Source organism: Poecilia latipinna, unplaced genomic scaffold, assembly GCF_001443285.1.
Source record: "Poecilia latipinna isolate Pla-1442-1.1 unplaced genomic scaffold, P_latipinna-1.0 Scaffold1904, whole genome shotgun sequence".
Classification (NCBI taxonomy): domain Eukaryota; kingdom Metazoa; phylum Chordata; class Actinopteri; order Cyprinodontiformes; family Poeciliidae; genus Poecilia; species Poecilia latipinna.
Genome location: NW_015114520.1, coordinates 93,794 through 107,386, shown reverse-complemented (window position 1 = coordinate 107,386; position 13,593 = coordinate 93,794). Strand labels below are relative to the sequence as shown.

Below are 13,593 nucleotides of genomic sequence, written 5' to 3'. Positions count from 1 at the left end.
ATTGATTGATTGATTGATTGATTGATTGATGTGTTTTTATGCTGCTTGGAAACCACTGCACATAATAATCAACAAAGGAAGTTCAGACTCCGAGGTCAGTTCTGGACTAACAGGACAATGTCTGATGCTCCGCTTCACAGCTCCACAAGACACAAACGGTGTTCCACAGTATGTTTAGATTATTTCAAACTCAAAAATACTTTGATCCCAAAGAGAAGTTAAATAAGTTGTTTAATTTGTTTTAAATGTTATTTAGACATGTTCTTCTCTATTAATTTCCTATTGGGCTTGTGTGATGAGGCGACAGTTGATTGTCCTCGTCCAGCTGAGCGATCAGAGTAATTTGTGCTGCCTAGTGGTTCGTTTGGCTCAAACGGCGGCAAAGTGTGCAGTGGGTGTATGCATACAGGCGAGGCACAGACACATGCATATAAATGGAACATAGACGGCTGCTCTCCAGTTATGTAGCTGAGGCTTAGCGCAAGTGTAGTTTATGGACAAAACGGAAAATAAATGTCTGGTCTCAACAAATGGGTGGAAGAGTGCACCATAGCGTATACATATAGTTTCTGTGTGTGACAAAGATGACAAATATTCAGTCTCTTGCATGAATGCAAAAGCTATAAAATAAATCTCGACCTAAACATGACTGAGATGCTTCAGCTGGTCAGAAATGCACGCATGTACAGCTCAATCAGGAAAACACTGCTAAAAGTGGATTGACAAACTGCTGAGTCATGGTGTGCGAGATTTTATTAGCAGTCAGACACTTTCTTTTTTTCAGTGATTCTATGTACTGTACATAAAGTAGTTACTTCTTCTCATCAGGTTTTCTGAGCAATCAAAAATAATACACAGCTCAATAAGAAAGTCAAGCGGCTCATCTAATGCTTATAATATGCCTAAAAAATTATAATGTTGTATCTTATGTAATATGAGTGACTGTGTGTGTGCGTGTGTGTTTCTATTTCTGTGTAATTTATGATTGGAGGTCCTGTGTTAAAGACAGACATGCTAACTAGGCCAGCAGCTGCTTCCCTGCCATTTTATCTCCTGTCAGCTTTGAAGTTCCTTTTTATCTTCAATTATGCCACACACACACACACACACACACACCCACACACACACACACACACACACACACACACACACACTCCAGTCATACACACATGCAAATGCTCCTAATGAAAATATCTTGGTAAAAAAAACGAACAGATGGGAAACAATAGTGTCCAGGTGTCAGCCCCAAGCATGTTCCTCTGTTATGTATTCAAATTAATGCCATACTGTATATGCACTTTGTATGAAAGTGTGTGTTTGTGAAGAATAAGAATTGGACTGATTGACCTCTTTCTAGTGTGAATGTGTCCTTTGATGATGGACTGGGTGCTTCATCCCTATTTAAAGACATAAACCATTTCTTCTTTGTCTTGGTGCTGTTTGATGAGATCTGCTGAACACTTTTATCTGGCCTGTATGCAGTGATGTGATTCATATATCCTGCAACAATTCCTAACAGCTGCAAGACTGGGCGAGTCTAGTGCAAAGCTCTTTTAGTAGTCGGTAAAACTAGAAGAGTGTTGTATGAATTTACCATTCAGTCCTTTTATGTGTGCATACTGCCTACTGTGTTGCCTTTCTTTACCTGTAAGACGTTATGTGTGATAGTATCTGTCTTTTGTATGAAAATCAGAAGAACGAATGGAATTCCTAGTGAATGCAAAAATTCGTATAAAAGGTATTAAAAGTGATCAAGTAAAAATACAGCAAAACAATTTTTCCATAGTGAGTGGATGTTCAGAGTGAGTATTTTGATGTTTGCTGGACATCAGGTCCCAACTTTCGATATTTGACTTTCAGATAGCATTCACCGAACGCCGTCTAACCTCTTCCTAAGTCGTGCCTGTTTCTCCATCTGTCAATGGGCTTGACAGACATAGTAAGGTGCACTGAAGCAAAACAGAATACACAGCTGTGCACCAGACCAGAGTCCTGCCCAGAATAAGAGAGAGAGACAGTAGAGTGTGTCTCTCTGACAGGCTAGACCTTTGGGACACAACCAGAGGCGTAAGCAGGTCACCAAATGAACAAGAGCAGGCTGAGTGTGTGAGAGATGGATTGAGTGGTGGAGTAACACAGGTTCATCCAGAGAACCTTTTTACTTGTCAGGCTACAGTATTTACTGTCTTCAAACACTTAACTCATAGCCATGACACATTCTAATTGTTGCTTGTGGTGATTTTTACAGCCCTGATATCTGCTGGCTGCTGCACCAATTCCTGTCGGACTGTAAAGCTTTGGGACAGGTAAGCCTCCTATCTGGCCACATGATGGAGCCAAATTACCATCTAGCTTGGCCAGCAAAACGTCTCAAATTTCCTCTTGATTGTGACTCATTGCCACACCTTCACAATGAAGTCTTTTTAAAAAAGATATCTTAAAATAATTCAGTCCTGCGCCTCCAGGTCAGTTGGGGGTGCAGCTTTGCAGTTTCTTCAGTTGAAATGAGAAAAAGGAAGAACTCCAACAGGAAGTCTTCTGTTTCCCAATATGGGAAACACAGTGTGGTGCTTTTATCCAAGTCAAAGACCATCCACTCCTTTCTATTCCTCAGTCACAAAATGTGTAAATTTATTAGTTCTTTAAGATTAAAAGACATAATTAATATCATTCTTGTCATAAGTTGAACAACTTTTGACATGCTTTATTGTTAGTAGCTAAATCTTGTCTGACTCCATCTACGAATAAATTAAATGGCATTTTTGAACGGGTGAGAAACATTTTCCTTCTATAGTGTAGTACTTCTATCTAGCCATATCTATCTAACTTATGATCGATTTATGTTTTTGCATCCACCTGAATAATGTGCAGTTGCGCCACTGTCTATCATTATTCTGAAACTGTGTTTCAATTCAGTTCTGTGTTTAGAGGAAAATGTATTTAAACTTTAAACTAATGTATATCTGTTCCCTCAGGCCAGTTGGGGTCACAAGTTTGAAGTTTCTTTAGTTGGCAGTGGAAAAAGGCACAAATTAATATTTAATGTGCAGTAGGTCACATGTGTCTGCTAGAAAGACTCGTCCCTGCTTTCTGTTGAGTCCACAAATACATTGAAAACAGTTGTTCGTTACCTTCTTGTCTTTCAGCTTTGACGCCTCCTGACCAGGACACGCCTGTTGATCTGATGCTGCTCTGACAACACACACACATGCACACACACCACAGAGACAGAGAGAGAAACGGGGGGAAAATGGACCAATGTTTAACTGGGTGGCTAAATGGTTGAAAAGGAATCGGCATAAAACAAAGACTGAAGAATGAAACACGGCCACTGAGAGGTGAAACTCTGGAAACACACATTCTGCCCTTTCTCCTGTTGCTGCTAATGCTACTATGCATCTCTACTAGGTAACAGTAGATGTTGTTCGTCGTGTTGGATAGGTGAGGACTTATCCCACCTTTGCCAAAAGGAAGAGAAAAAAATGACTAAAGCTGCTCAGAATCCTTGTTGCCAACAATATGGTTCTACCTCTTTTGACAGACAGCATCCTCATAGAAGACATTCGATACGTGAAGCAACGTCTGATACTAACACTGAAGGTTAAAAACCCCCTCAACAGTAATAACAGCTGGCATTCGAAACACTGCAAACACCCATGTACTAAATAAGGCTCCTTCTTTGGAACAAAACATACCTTTAAAGCACAAACTCGAATTTAAAAGATATTTTCTCTTGCTGCATTGGCCATCATCATCAGGCAGTTTCAATAATTTTGTCCTCTAACAATAGGCAATGGAGATGTTGGTGCAGGAGGTTCCAAAAAGACTGGCAGTGTAAGGACAGGGGAAGTGTAAGTGTGGATCAGTGCGAAGCTCTTTTGTAAAAATCATAACATATTGTTCAGCAAGACCGTCTTGCTACTGTAATCAATCAACCCTTTTGTAACTTGTAAGCAGATCCGTAGATACAGCCTATAGCTCACAATGCTCCTTAAGCATATTAATAAAGTCTTATTAATATGTAACATTCTGTTAACAATTTTATTGTTCGTACACCAATCTGTCTGATAAATGTTAATATCAGTTTTAAGAATTGATTATTTTCCTAACCATTATTGGATATTTATTACAACCAAAACAAATGTATGTAAATTTGAAGATCCATTCATATGAAACAATCTTGCAGGGCAGTGAGAGACCTGGTTACTTTCTCCAATGGCAAAAGGGCGAGAGGCGGGGTACACCCTGGACAGGCTGACAGTATTTGGTGAAGGTATTGATTACAGAGTATCCACATTTTTAGGTTTGGCCACATATATGATCAATATGCAGAGGGTGATTGAATTAAACATCAGACATATACAAATCTACCAATCAATGAATGTGAGCTGTCCTTTCCAATTGCAGTATTGGATACACTTGTACTAGGACGATAACTTCAATATAATATTTGTGCAACACATATTGTAATGTCGATTCTATAGTGTAAACTACAAATAAAAGGGAAGGTTATGATAAAGGAATCAAATGTTCAAAATATAATTCAAAAGTTTACAATTTTAATGTTTATTAAAAGTTTACTGACCTCTCAAAGAGGATTTCAAAGCCTAATTTTGGGACTAATCTCTTAATCTGAAATAGGGAAGGAATTCAAAGTCTTAAAATCACTTGGACTCATTAACTTCCACCACCAGAACCACCATTGAAGAAAGATCTAAGTTCCTTACTGTAGTCTAAAGTTGAGTTCCTTTCACTAAAGGATCTTACTTGACAATTGCAGCTGTAGTTGCCACATGCCTTGTTGCCTCTCAGCTCAACATAGATAACTGTCGCTTTTGGCCACAAGGTGTCTCTGAGACCGGCAGCTGTTATTTCTGACCCAGGTCATTTAACATCCTGGTCGTTCCTGACTTTGGATTCAGAATCTGATTGGATATTAAGAGGATCTTATTTTTAAAGTTACTAAATGCCATGGAGCGCACAAGGATATTTCTGTGGCCACAGTCTTGCTCATCTTTACAGAAAAATAGACGAATTATATATTTGCTTACAATAAGAACAAAAATATTTTTAGTAAACAAATCTAGCGAATGATCAGTCAGCATGTGCTACTGGGAGAGGAGCAGGCATGAGGATAGCTAATAAGAAAACTTTGTTGCTTTTAGGGATTCTTCAGACTAGAGAGGAGAAGAAAGATGTCAACAACTTTTTTCTATAACTAATTACTTTTCCGATTCACACTTTTGGAGGTTTATGGGCAACATGAGAATTAAGGCTGCAGTATGTAACTTTTATTAAAAAAAAAAAATAATAAAAAAATAAAAAAAATTCTCACACATTTATAACATATTTGAGACAGATAATCTGTGAAAAAAAGAAGAAGAAAAAAAAACGAGCTCCTTTTACTTCTCCCAGTGCTTCCAATGCTAATTAGAAACAACTATTCAGAGCCAAAAGAAGAGTCTTAGCTTAGCGCAGTCGATCATCCCTCCTTCACTCCCTTCCTTTCTCTCTGCTACGATGCAGCTTCAGAGCCTGTTGTGAATGCTAAGGATATTCAGCATGGCCACCGATGACAGCGGATAAACGGTTTACCTAAAAAGGAGAGTTGTTTCTCTGTCATTAGCACATTTAGCATGAGGTTGATTGGCAGCGCTAAGACACTCCTCCTGGCTTTGATTGGTTGTTTTTGACCGGAAGCGGTACATTTCTTCAAACAGAAATAGCAGCACTACCTTTTCACAGATTATCTGCTTCATATTATACTGCCACAACATGGTGATAGTTACAAATATAAAAATATCTGATTTTTTTTTTTTTAAATAAAAGTTACATAGTGCAGCTTTAATTACTTCTGAGGAGGTCATGAGCAATGATCTTTCGTACTATAGGAATGGCAGTGTGAAATGAATGCATACCCCTTCAGTTTATGACATCCATAATATGATCTCTTTTCAATACTTGTAAAGTAATCATCCATAATTGTTACTGCTTTATTTATTCCCTAAGCCTGACTTCATACTTCTTGGATATCAAATTCAAACCATACGTATTTTTGTATAGCACAAGTAGCAAAGGATAAGTACAAAGTTATTCTTGCAGATTAAAAATGAGGGTCCAAATCACACTACCCAATAACCAAAAACACAATTTCTTTTTGATAAAGTCATAGTTAGTCTGAAATTACCAATGCAGTCACATTGCTTAACATAACTGTTCCAAATAATGAAATATAACAAATGTTACCAGCATATCTTACCTTCAGTTCTCAGACATGTGAGATTGGAAGGTGTGTGTACAACTTCTGAAAATGTAGCATTTAGTTATGAGCACCTTACTCTGCTGTTTTTCCACAGGGTTACAAATTTGTTTGGAAATATTAATGCTCCTTGTTAAGCTTTTTTTTTTTTTTGGTCAATATCTGCTCCTATGTCAACAGTGCTGCAGTATTATAAACTTTGTGTCAGCTCTCCTAATGTGTGGTGCTGTGCTTGTGTGTGCGCCATTTTGTGCACCTCTGGGTCGGTGACAATGTACCTTGAGCAACATTTTTATAAATAGCAAGCAACACCACGTGTAATTGGACAACAATTACATGTTGTTCAATTCAACATGTAATTTAACATGTTACAGCTCATCTATCTTCTACTTTTATTTGTTTTTTTTCATGGCTCTCCTGCTTATTGTACAAAAGAGCAAAGCTCTTTCTTTCAAAAAGCTAGATTGTACAAAAGTTCTTTGTACCACAAGAGCTTCAAGATGTTGGTTCCAAAAAAAGAACACTGTGCCATTATACTTATAACTCTGTAAGAGTAAAAAAAATGAAATTCAGATTTTGGAGTATATATTCCTTCAGTAAATTTCTTTAATGAAGGTTTGAAATCCACCTTGTGGAGAGATGTTTTCGCAAAGTGGGGTTCTACTAAGAGGTCCTCAAAATGTAAATATTCTACCTGTAATAGATAAGCTAATAGCTTTTTCATCAAATTTAGCTAGTAAGAACACATGGGGGAAAAGAAATCCATACTCAAATGTCAGCACTGATGTGAACAAGTTTACCAAACTATTTAAAAAGGCATCTTGTCTGATTACACAAATGTCTGTTTTTATTTCTTGGAACGTATATTGATCTGCTGAAAAATACTGAGGCTTTCTCAGTTCATATTGCTTGACAGAACTTTTTCTATTTTATGAACTCTCCAGAACCCAGAGAAATACTATCACTATTGGCCTAACATTCAGATGGCTGAGAATGTAAAGTTTATTTTAAAAGAAAGTAAAACTATCTAGTTGTAATGTACTAGTTATGCGAGTTCTTTTAGTCAGGGGCCATTTTTTCCTAAAAACACTCACGCAAACACTCACGTATGTCGTCATTGCATTTACATCCGAGAGTTCCCTGGGCCTTCCCAGGGAACTCTGGGAAGGCCTCAGCATCACTGTGAAAGTCGGCCTTTCACAGTGATGTGTAGAGCGTTTTTCACAATTTATTTACATGACATAAACTAAACATATATCATGCTTTATAGCTAAGTGTTGACATAGATAAGACCCTTTTTTATTGTTCTTAAATGTGTGTCAACAGAAAAAGCTTCACTGTTGTTTTATGACAACAGAAAAAGCTGCAGAGGAGGAGTTTTACTGTTTTGAGCAAAATAAAAACTAGGCGTCTCTATCTCTCTGCCCACAGTGCCCATAGACTGCTTAGTAAGGGATTAACTGGTCAAAAACTCTTAACAGAACCCCGCTTTAATAAGTCGAAACAGTAACTCAAAATGTAGCACGCCTATTATTAAATTAACTTCAAGCTGTCATTTACAGGAAGACATTGTTGCAAACAGGCTTCTGTGAATTTTATAAAAAAAAAAGATCAACAGTCTCTCCCATACTCTTTTGTTATCATAAAATTCTTCATCTCACTTTGTAACAGAACCACATTTAATTTTTTCCCTCACTGGGATCCATGTTGAATGAATGAAGCGTTCCACACAGAAACGCTTCAGAAGTCTGAACCTGTGATTTATTTGACAGATGAAGCACAGGTACGCATTATTAAAGCTAAGGATGATTGGCCTTAAGTCTTGGAAGTGTTATATGAGAGGAAATAGTTTCTAAAGCATCTAGTTTTCCATCTCCTGAAGAAAAGACAAATCCTTAATTTATTTATAAGTGGAAAGTTTTGAGGCATTTCACACCGAAGGACATAATTCTGCTCTCGTCTGATGAAGTCGATACATCGTTTTGAGAAGGATGTGACGTTTTTTTGGACCATATAAAATCATTGACAATAATGTATGTGCAGAGACCCGTAGATAGACATATAATCCCAAGGCAACACAGTATAACCTCCCGACTCTGTGAAATGTTGTTTTTGTAGATTTGGTGAAACAAGCAAGAATTACGATATATATTGAAAGACATGTTTTTAAAGTTTAATAGTAGTAAATCTGCTTTTATATAAATATTTACTTACAGGCATTATTTTTGACTTGTTGGTATTATATAATCACAATTATATATCCAGAGATCTATGTATAATATATGCTAATAAACTATCTTTATGTAGAAAATGACTCGTTATTTCCAAGTTATTGTGTGTTGGTGTGGATATGTGTTATTAGGAAAATATTAGCACCTTCATGGACACTTAAATATGCTGGAAATGGTTTGGGTCGAGTGGTGTGTGATGTTGGTCATCCTGAGGTATTTCTCTGCTGCGGTGCTCATCAGCGGTCCATAGCTGTTTTACATTCAAGTCACACACTAAAGAAATGAACAGGAATTAAAACTCAAGACACTATATAGATTTTTTTCCAAGTAGGTTAGTGGTTTCAACCCTTTTTTTTCTGTTAATTATGATTTTATATCTACAGCTAACAAAAACATAATTTCAAATTTGTTGCAAGGTGATATGTTGCAGCAGCATGACTCTAACCCAGCGGTTCTCAATTCTCGCCCTTCATTTTTAGATGTGTTTCTATTCCAGAACAACAGATTCAATGATTGCATGACCTCTTCTGCAGCTATCAAGTTTTGCAGAAACTTCACAATATTTAACCTGTACGGTATAGTGATTTTCCTAATACTTGCATCTGACTTTAAGCCATTTTTGTCACGTATGATTTTGTTTTGAAGGACAGAATAATCTTATTTTTGACAGTGGCTGATTTTGTGTGTGCGTGTATATATAGGGATGAGAAACAGAAACAGGGTCATGTCCAGTAAGGTATCCGACATGGGCAAAGCAGGGAAATCCAAGACAAAACGTGGTTGTGATTGTGGTCAGGCAAAGGAGGAAATGCTACTGTGATGGCCTGGGTTCAGGAAGATTTTATGCTGCGGTACTTCCAGTCAGAAATAAGACTGCATATAACTATATCATAACTGTGGGGTTTTTCCAATACGTTAAAACAATCCAAGTGCATTTACTTCTCAATTTTATCACATATTTATTAAATAGTTGGATCAAAAACTTCTAACTACATTGGTATTCAAGCTATCTTCTAAAATAAGCATCAGTTGGTTAAACACCATGTCACATTAAAGGATAAATGAAAAACTGTTCAGTGATTCTGTGTCCTGGCATAGCGGCGCTTTGTTCTGGCAGACTGAATTTCCCACACATAGAACACCACCTAGTGAACAAATTGAAACAGCACACATTTTATGGCAACCCGTATTTGCAGAACAAAGATGGGACAACCTTTTATGATTAGATTTGAAACTCGCATATCAACAAAATACATGCTAATCAGTGGGGTAAAAAGTGGATGTGCACTATATGCAGTGCCATGCTACAGGGGGCGCCAGAACGAATAATGATTCTTCTTGGTATTCTCTGTATTTGACAGCTGTTTAAGCATTGAAAACAGCCAATAATGAGCAGATAATGTGTCTGCATACACAAGCCACTTTCTTTTTTTTTTTTTTTTCAGTACACCTGTTGAATACTTGTTAAAAAATAGTGAATAATGCAATCATATTGGATATCTGTAGGGTCCTAATCATAGTAAAGACCATAGTACTAAAATTTAAACAGAGCATTTTTTTTCTTTGAGAAGAAAAACATTTAAGTGACCTTGAACGTTGTGTGATTGGGTTGGTCTGAGATTTTCAAAATCTCCAAGTATGCTGTAATTTTTAATGCTTTAAAAGTCGAACAGAATGTCCAGGAAAGAGAACAAATAATCATTAATCTGTGGTTGTGGGAGCAAAGACATGTTGAACGGATAATTGCTGGAAGTACAAGACGTTTTCTGAGCGATATATTTTACTAAAACTATATGCACATTATATACAGGTAACAACAAATGGTGTACATAAAAACTTTGGTTTAAAAATAAAGCAAATCTTAAAATGTGTTACTGAAGAAACATCTGACGTAAACCTTTGCTAACTTGGAGACAAGCTTCTAATCTGTAGCCTTTCTGGTTGGTTATGTATACCAGCTCCATCTCCACATCACAGACAGACAGGCGTGATCTGATGGGTAAATGATAACTGGGAAACGAAGGAAAATATCGTACAGTCCAAGATGTTTAGATGGTCCTGCTGGACAAGCACTGGTTGACTACTTCCAACAGAGACGAGTTCTCCAAAGCTGCTGCCACTCTCTCTTTGTCCGCCAGCTGTTTGTTCACTGCAGATGGAAACAAATATACATTTCTGTACTGTTCAGTCTGCTTAATGTGACAAAAGGAGCATTGATCAAGTTTTGATAAATGCTTGATATCAAGCATTGCCAATTGATTGGCTTTCAGTTGGTGACTATTGAAAGCCACTCCTTTCAGTGGTCACCAATTTAAGCACTAAAAATCATTTGTATCAGTCTTATGTAAAATCTATATTTTATATACGAGATTCTTACGTAAAGAATCTCATTTTTGGGTTTTCTCTCTCAACAGTTTGATATGCATCTGCACGTTCAAACATTTAATGTGCTTTAGCATGTTTCTACCTGCTTCTTCTGAGGCATGAGTTCCAGGAGTGATGTGAACATCAGTCTGAGTAGTAAAAGAGAAAGTCTAGTTAAACAAAAAATAATAATAATAATAATAATGATGCAGTACATTTTAATTTACCAACCAACTCATAAGAGCAGATAATATCTAATGATCATCTTCTATATCCAAGCAAACTTACTTTGAACCTGTCTGGCAAGGAGCGCAAAAGCTTGACCTTGATGGATAGACCAATGAGTGTCGCCATGCTGCAGTGGGGGATTGTGGGAGTGAACTCGACACTCACAGTACTCTCTGTATCATTGACCTGAAGATACAAACACAAAAAAAACCCACACCAAAATTCAACTTGAGGAAATTACTTTGTTGAAGATTCTTCTACCGGCACACCTCCATAATTTGTGGATCAGACCAACCCTGATGAGAAAATACCAATCTGGAATCTGAAAGACCGTAAGGATCTCAGGTCAACTTCCAGAAGTGTGTCTACTTCCTGGTCAATGACAAACGAAGGAATTAGTCATTTTCTTTAGATTTTGTCGCTGGCAAAAAATATCTTTCTTCACATTTTGAGAGATCAAACATCCCTTGAGAAGGAAGCATCATTGATGAAGGTGAGAAATTTAATGGAATCAGGCAATAGGTGTAGCAGTACTTTGCTAACCACTCATTAGCTGCATTTTCATGTGCGCAAGTCATAGTCAGTACTATACTAATGTTGAAAAAACAACTTTGTGATTTCATTTGGTGTAATTAAATATGAAACTAAATGAAAATTGTACATAAATAATTTGGACACACTTGAGGAAATCATGGCAGCAATGGATGTAAACAGTTACACATAATTCAGCCTTGGCGCTAAAACTCATCATAGGAGACGCTGGGGTTTTATTCAGGTCTTATACTTGGCCTGAATAAACGTTTAGTGAAACTGTAGTCTGCAATTTTACAGAAGAGCTATGGATACAACATGTACGAATGAGAACTTTTTATGGACTGCGTAATGCTGTGAAAGCTCTGGTGGAGACAGATGCACATTGTCTGAAAAAAAAAGAAACACAAAACAAACCATCAACCACTTCCTGTCGTCTAAATCGTTTTCACCAGAAGCAACATCTGGCTGTTGATCACGTGACAGTGTGTTTCCAATGGAGTTTTGCGAAATACACCTATTTCTATATGACGGAAAAACCACTTCATCATAGCGCAAAAACATTTTGTAGAAAGACAGGTGTTTTTTTTTAAGTTGCCTTGTTTCCATTAAGTAAATTTATTTTCGTAATTTGAATTTTCATAATTGTTCACTTCAAAATATATTAATAATCAGAATGGAAATTGAGCTCATTTTATTTTATTACGCAATTAATTGCTTTTTGCAACAGGCTTGCTAACACAACTAGCAAAAATACCCTAGAATAAATACAAAATTACTTCTGAAAGTAATTGGTTGTTTTGGTTTCATTTCCTGTTTCAGAGTAAAAGGGGCTAAGCCCAAATGCACGCCACACTTTTCAGATTTTTGATTGTAAAAGCAAAATAGACAAGTATAATATTTCTTTAATTTCACACTTGGGCAGAATTCCTCGTTCGTCTGTCACATAAAATACATTGAAGTTTGAGGCTGAATCTTTTCAGAAGCCGTTAGTGGTGAAGGTTAATAAGAATTTAAACACGAACCTTAACTCGAACCTGCTCGACCACGTTGAGCTCCTCCAGAGACAGCGGATGCTCCGGGTCATTGATGGATCGGATCAGATGTAGCACAAGTTAAGGAACATCAAACATTTATTCAGCATTTATTCTGCATGACTGAAACTTTTTTTTTTTACTCTTATGCATCAAATAATATAAAGTGCAGGCGCAGGTTTCGTGGTTTATTGTTTGCTATAAATTTTATCTACTTTAGGACCGTTCTCAATTTTGCTAAGTTACATTAAATACAACCTGAATTGCAGAACATTTGCATCATTTTCTTTTTAAAGGATATCAAATATTTCCCTGTCGTCGATGGGGTCGTGAACGTCTTCGTCCTCTTCGGACGCTGTTAGCATCCTGTCCCCGGAGCGCTGGAAGATCACCGGGTTCGCATTCTCCAATTGGACCCCTCCGGACATTTTCACCTATATTTTATACGCCTTTAAACGGAAATATATATATTTATAAACCGTTGTGCTGCGTTATTGTGCTGGAAAGAGCAACCTGACGGAGCACTTCCGGGTTTAGCGGAAACACCTTATATTATGTCTATGGGAAACACAACGTCAAAGAAAGCGTCTTAAAGGAACAGTTCGCTTAATAAAAGAAGATGAGCTTCAAAGGCGTTCTATGTTCAAAGGTATTGCCGCTCTTTCTGATTTTAGCTAATTTCGACTTAAAACAGCATAAGCATTCAGCATTTACCACACAAATAATGTAAAAAAGGCATTTTTATTTGATTAAATTAAGTGTCTCAACAATAAGCGCCTTCGAATGTCCAAAAAAGCATTTGATGTATTATTATTATTATTATTATTATTATTATTATTATTATTATTATTATTATTATTATTATTATTGAAGTACAGAGTAACATTTACCCAACATTGTTGCCAATAATACCTGTAAAGGTAAGTTATCAACAGACGTACAGGAA

General features: G+C 36.9%; 2 protein-coding genes across 2 annotated transcripts in view; one reads left to right on the top strand and one right to left on the bottom strand.

Annotated features, from left to right (window-relative positions):
• The window catches only part of LOC106935079 (coiled-coil domain-containing protein 85A-like), a 23,567-nt gene extending 17,747 nt beyond the window's left edge, over window positions 1-5,820 (top strand). The window contains exons 3-4 of the mRNA XM_015015357.1: window positions 2,249-2,306; window positions 3,147-5,820. Coding sequence (XP_014870843.1) covers window positions 2,249-2,306; window positions 3,147-3,162 — 74 coding nt within the window. The 3' untranslated portion in view covers window positions 3,163-5,820. The remainder of the gene's footprint in view (window positions 1-2,248; window positions 2,307-3,146) is intronic.
• Window positions 5,821-9,435: 3,615 nt separating this feature from the next.
• ciao2b (cytosolic iron-sulfur assembly component 2B) lies at window positions 9,436-13,202 on the bottom strand. The gene is made up of 5 exons (XM_015015355.1): window positions 12,949-13,202; window positions 12,639-12,718; window positions 11,143-11,268; window positions 10,958-11,003; window positions 9,436-10,639 (listed from the first exon to the last, which is right to left on the bottom strand). Exons 1-5 carry the CDS (start codon window positions 13,073-13,075, stop codon window positions 10,539-10,541), a joined length of 480 nt encoding a protein of 159 aa, XP_014870841.1. The 5' UTR covers window positions 13,076-13,202; the 3' UTR covers window positions 9,436-10,538.
• Window positions 13,203-13,593: the final 391 nt, after the last annotated feature.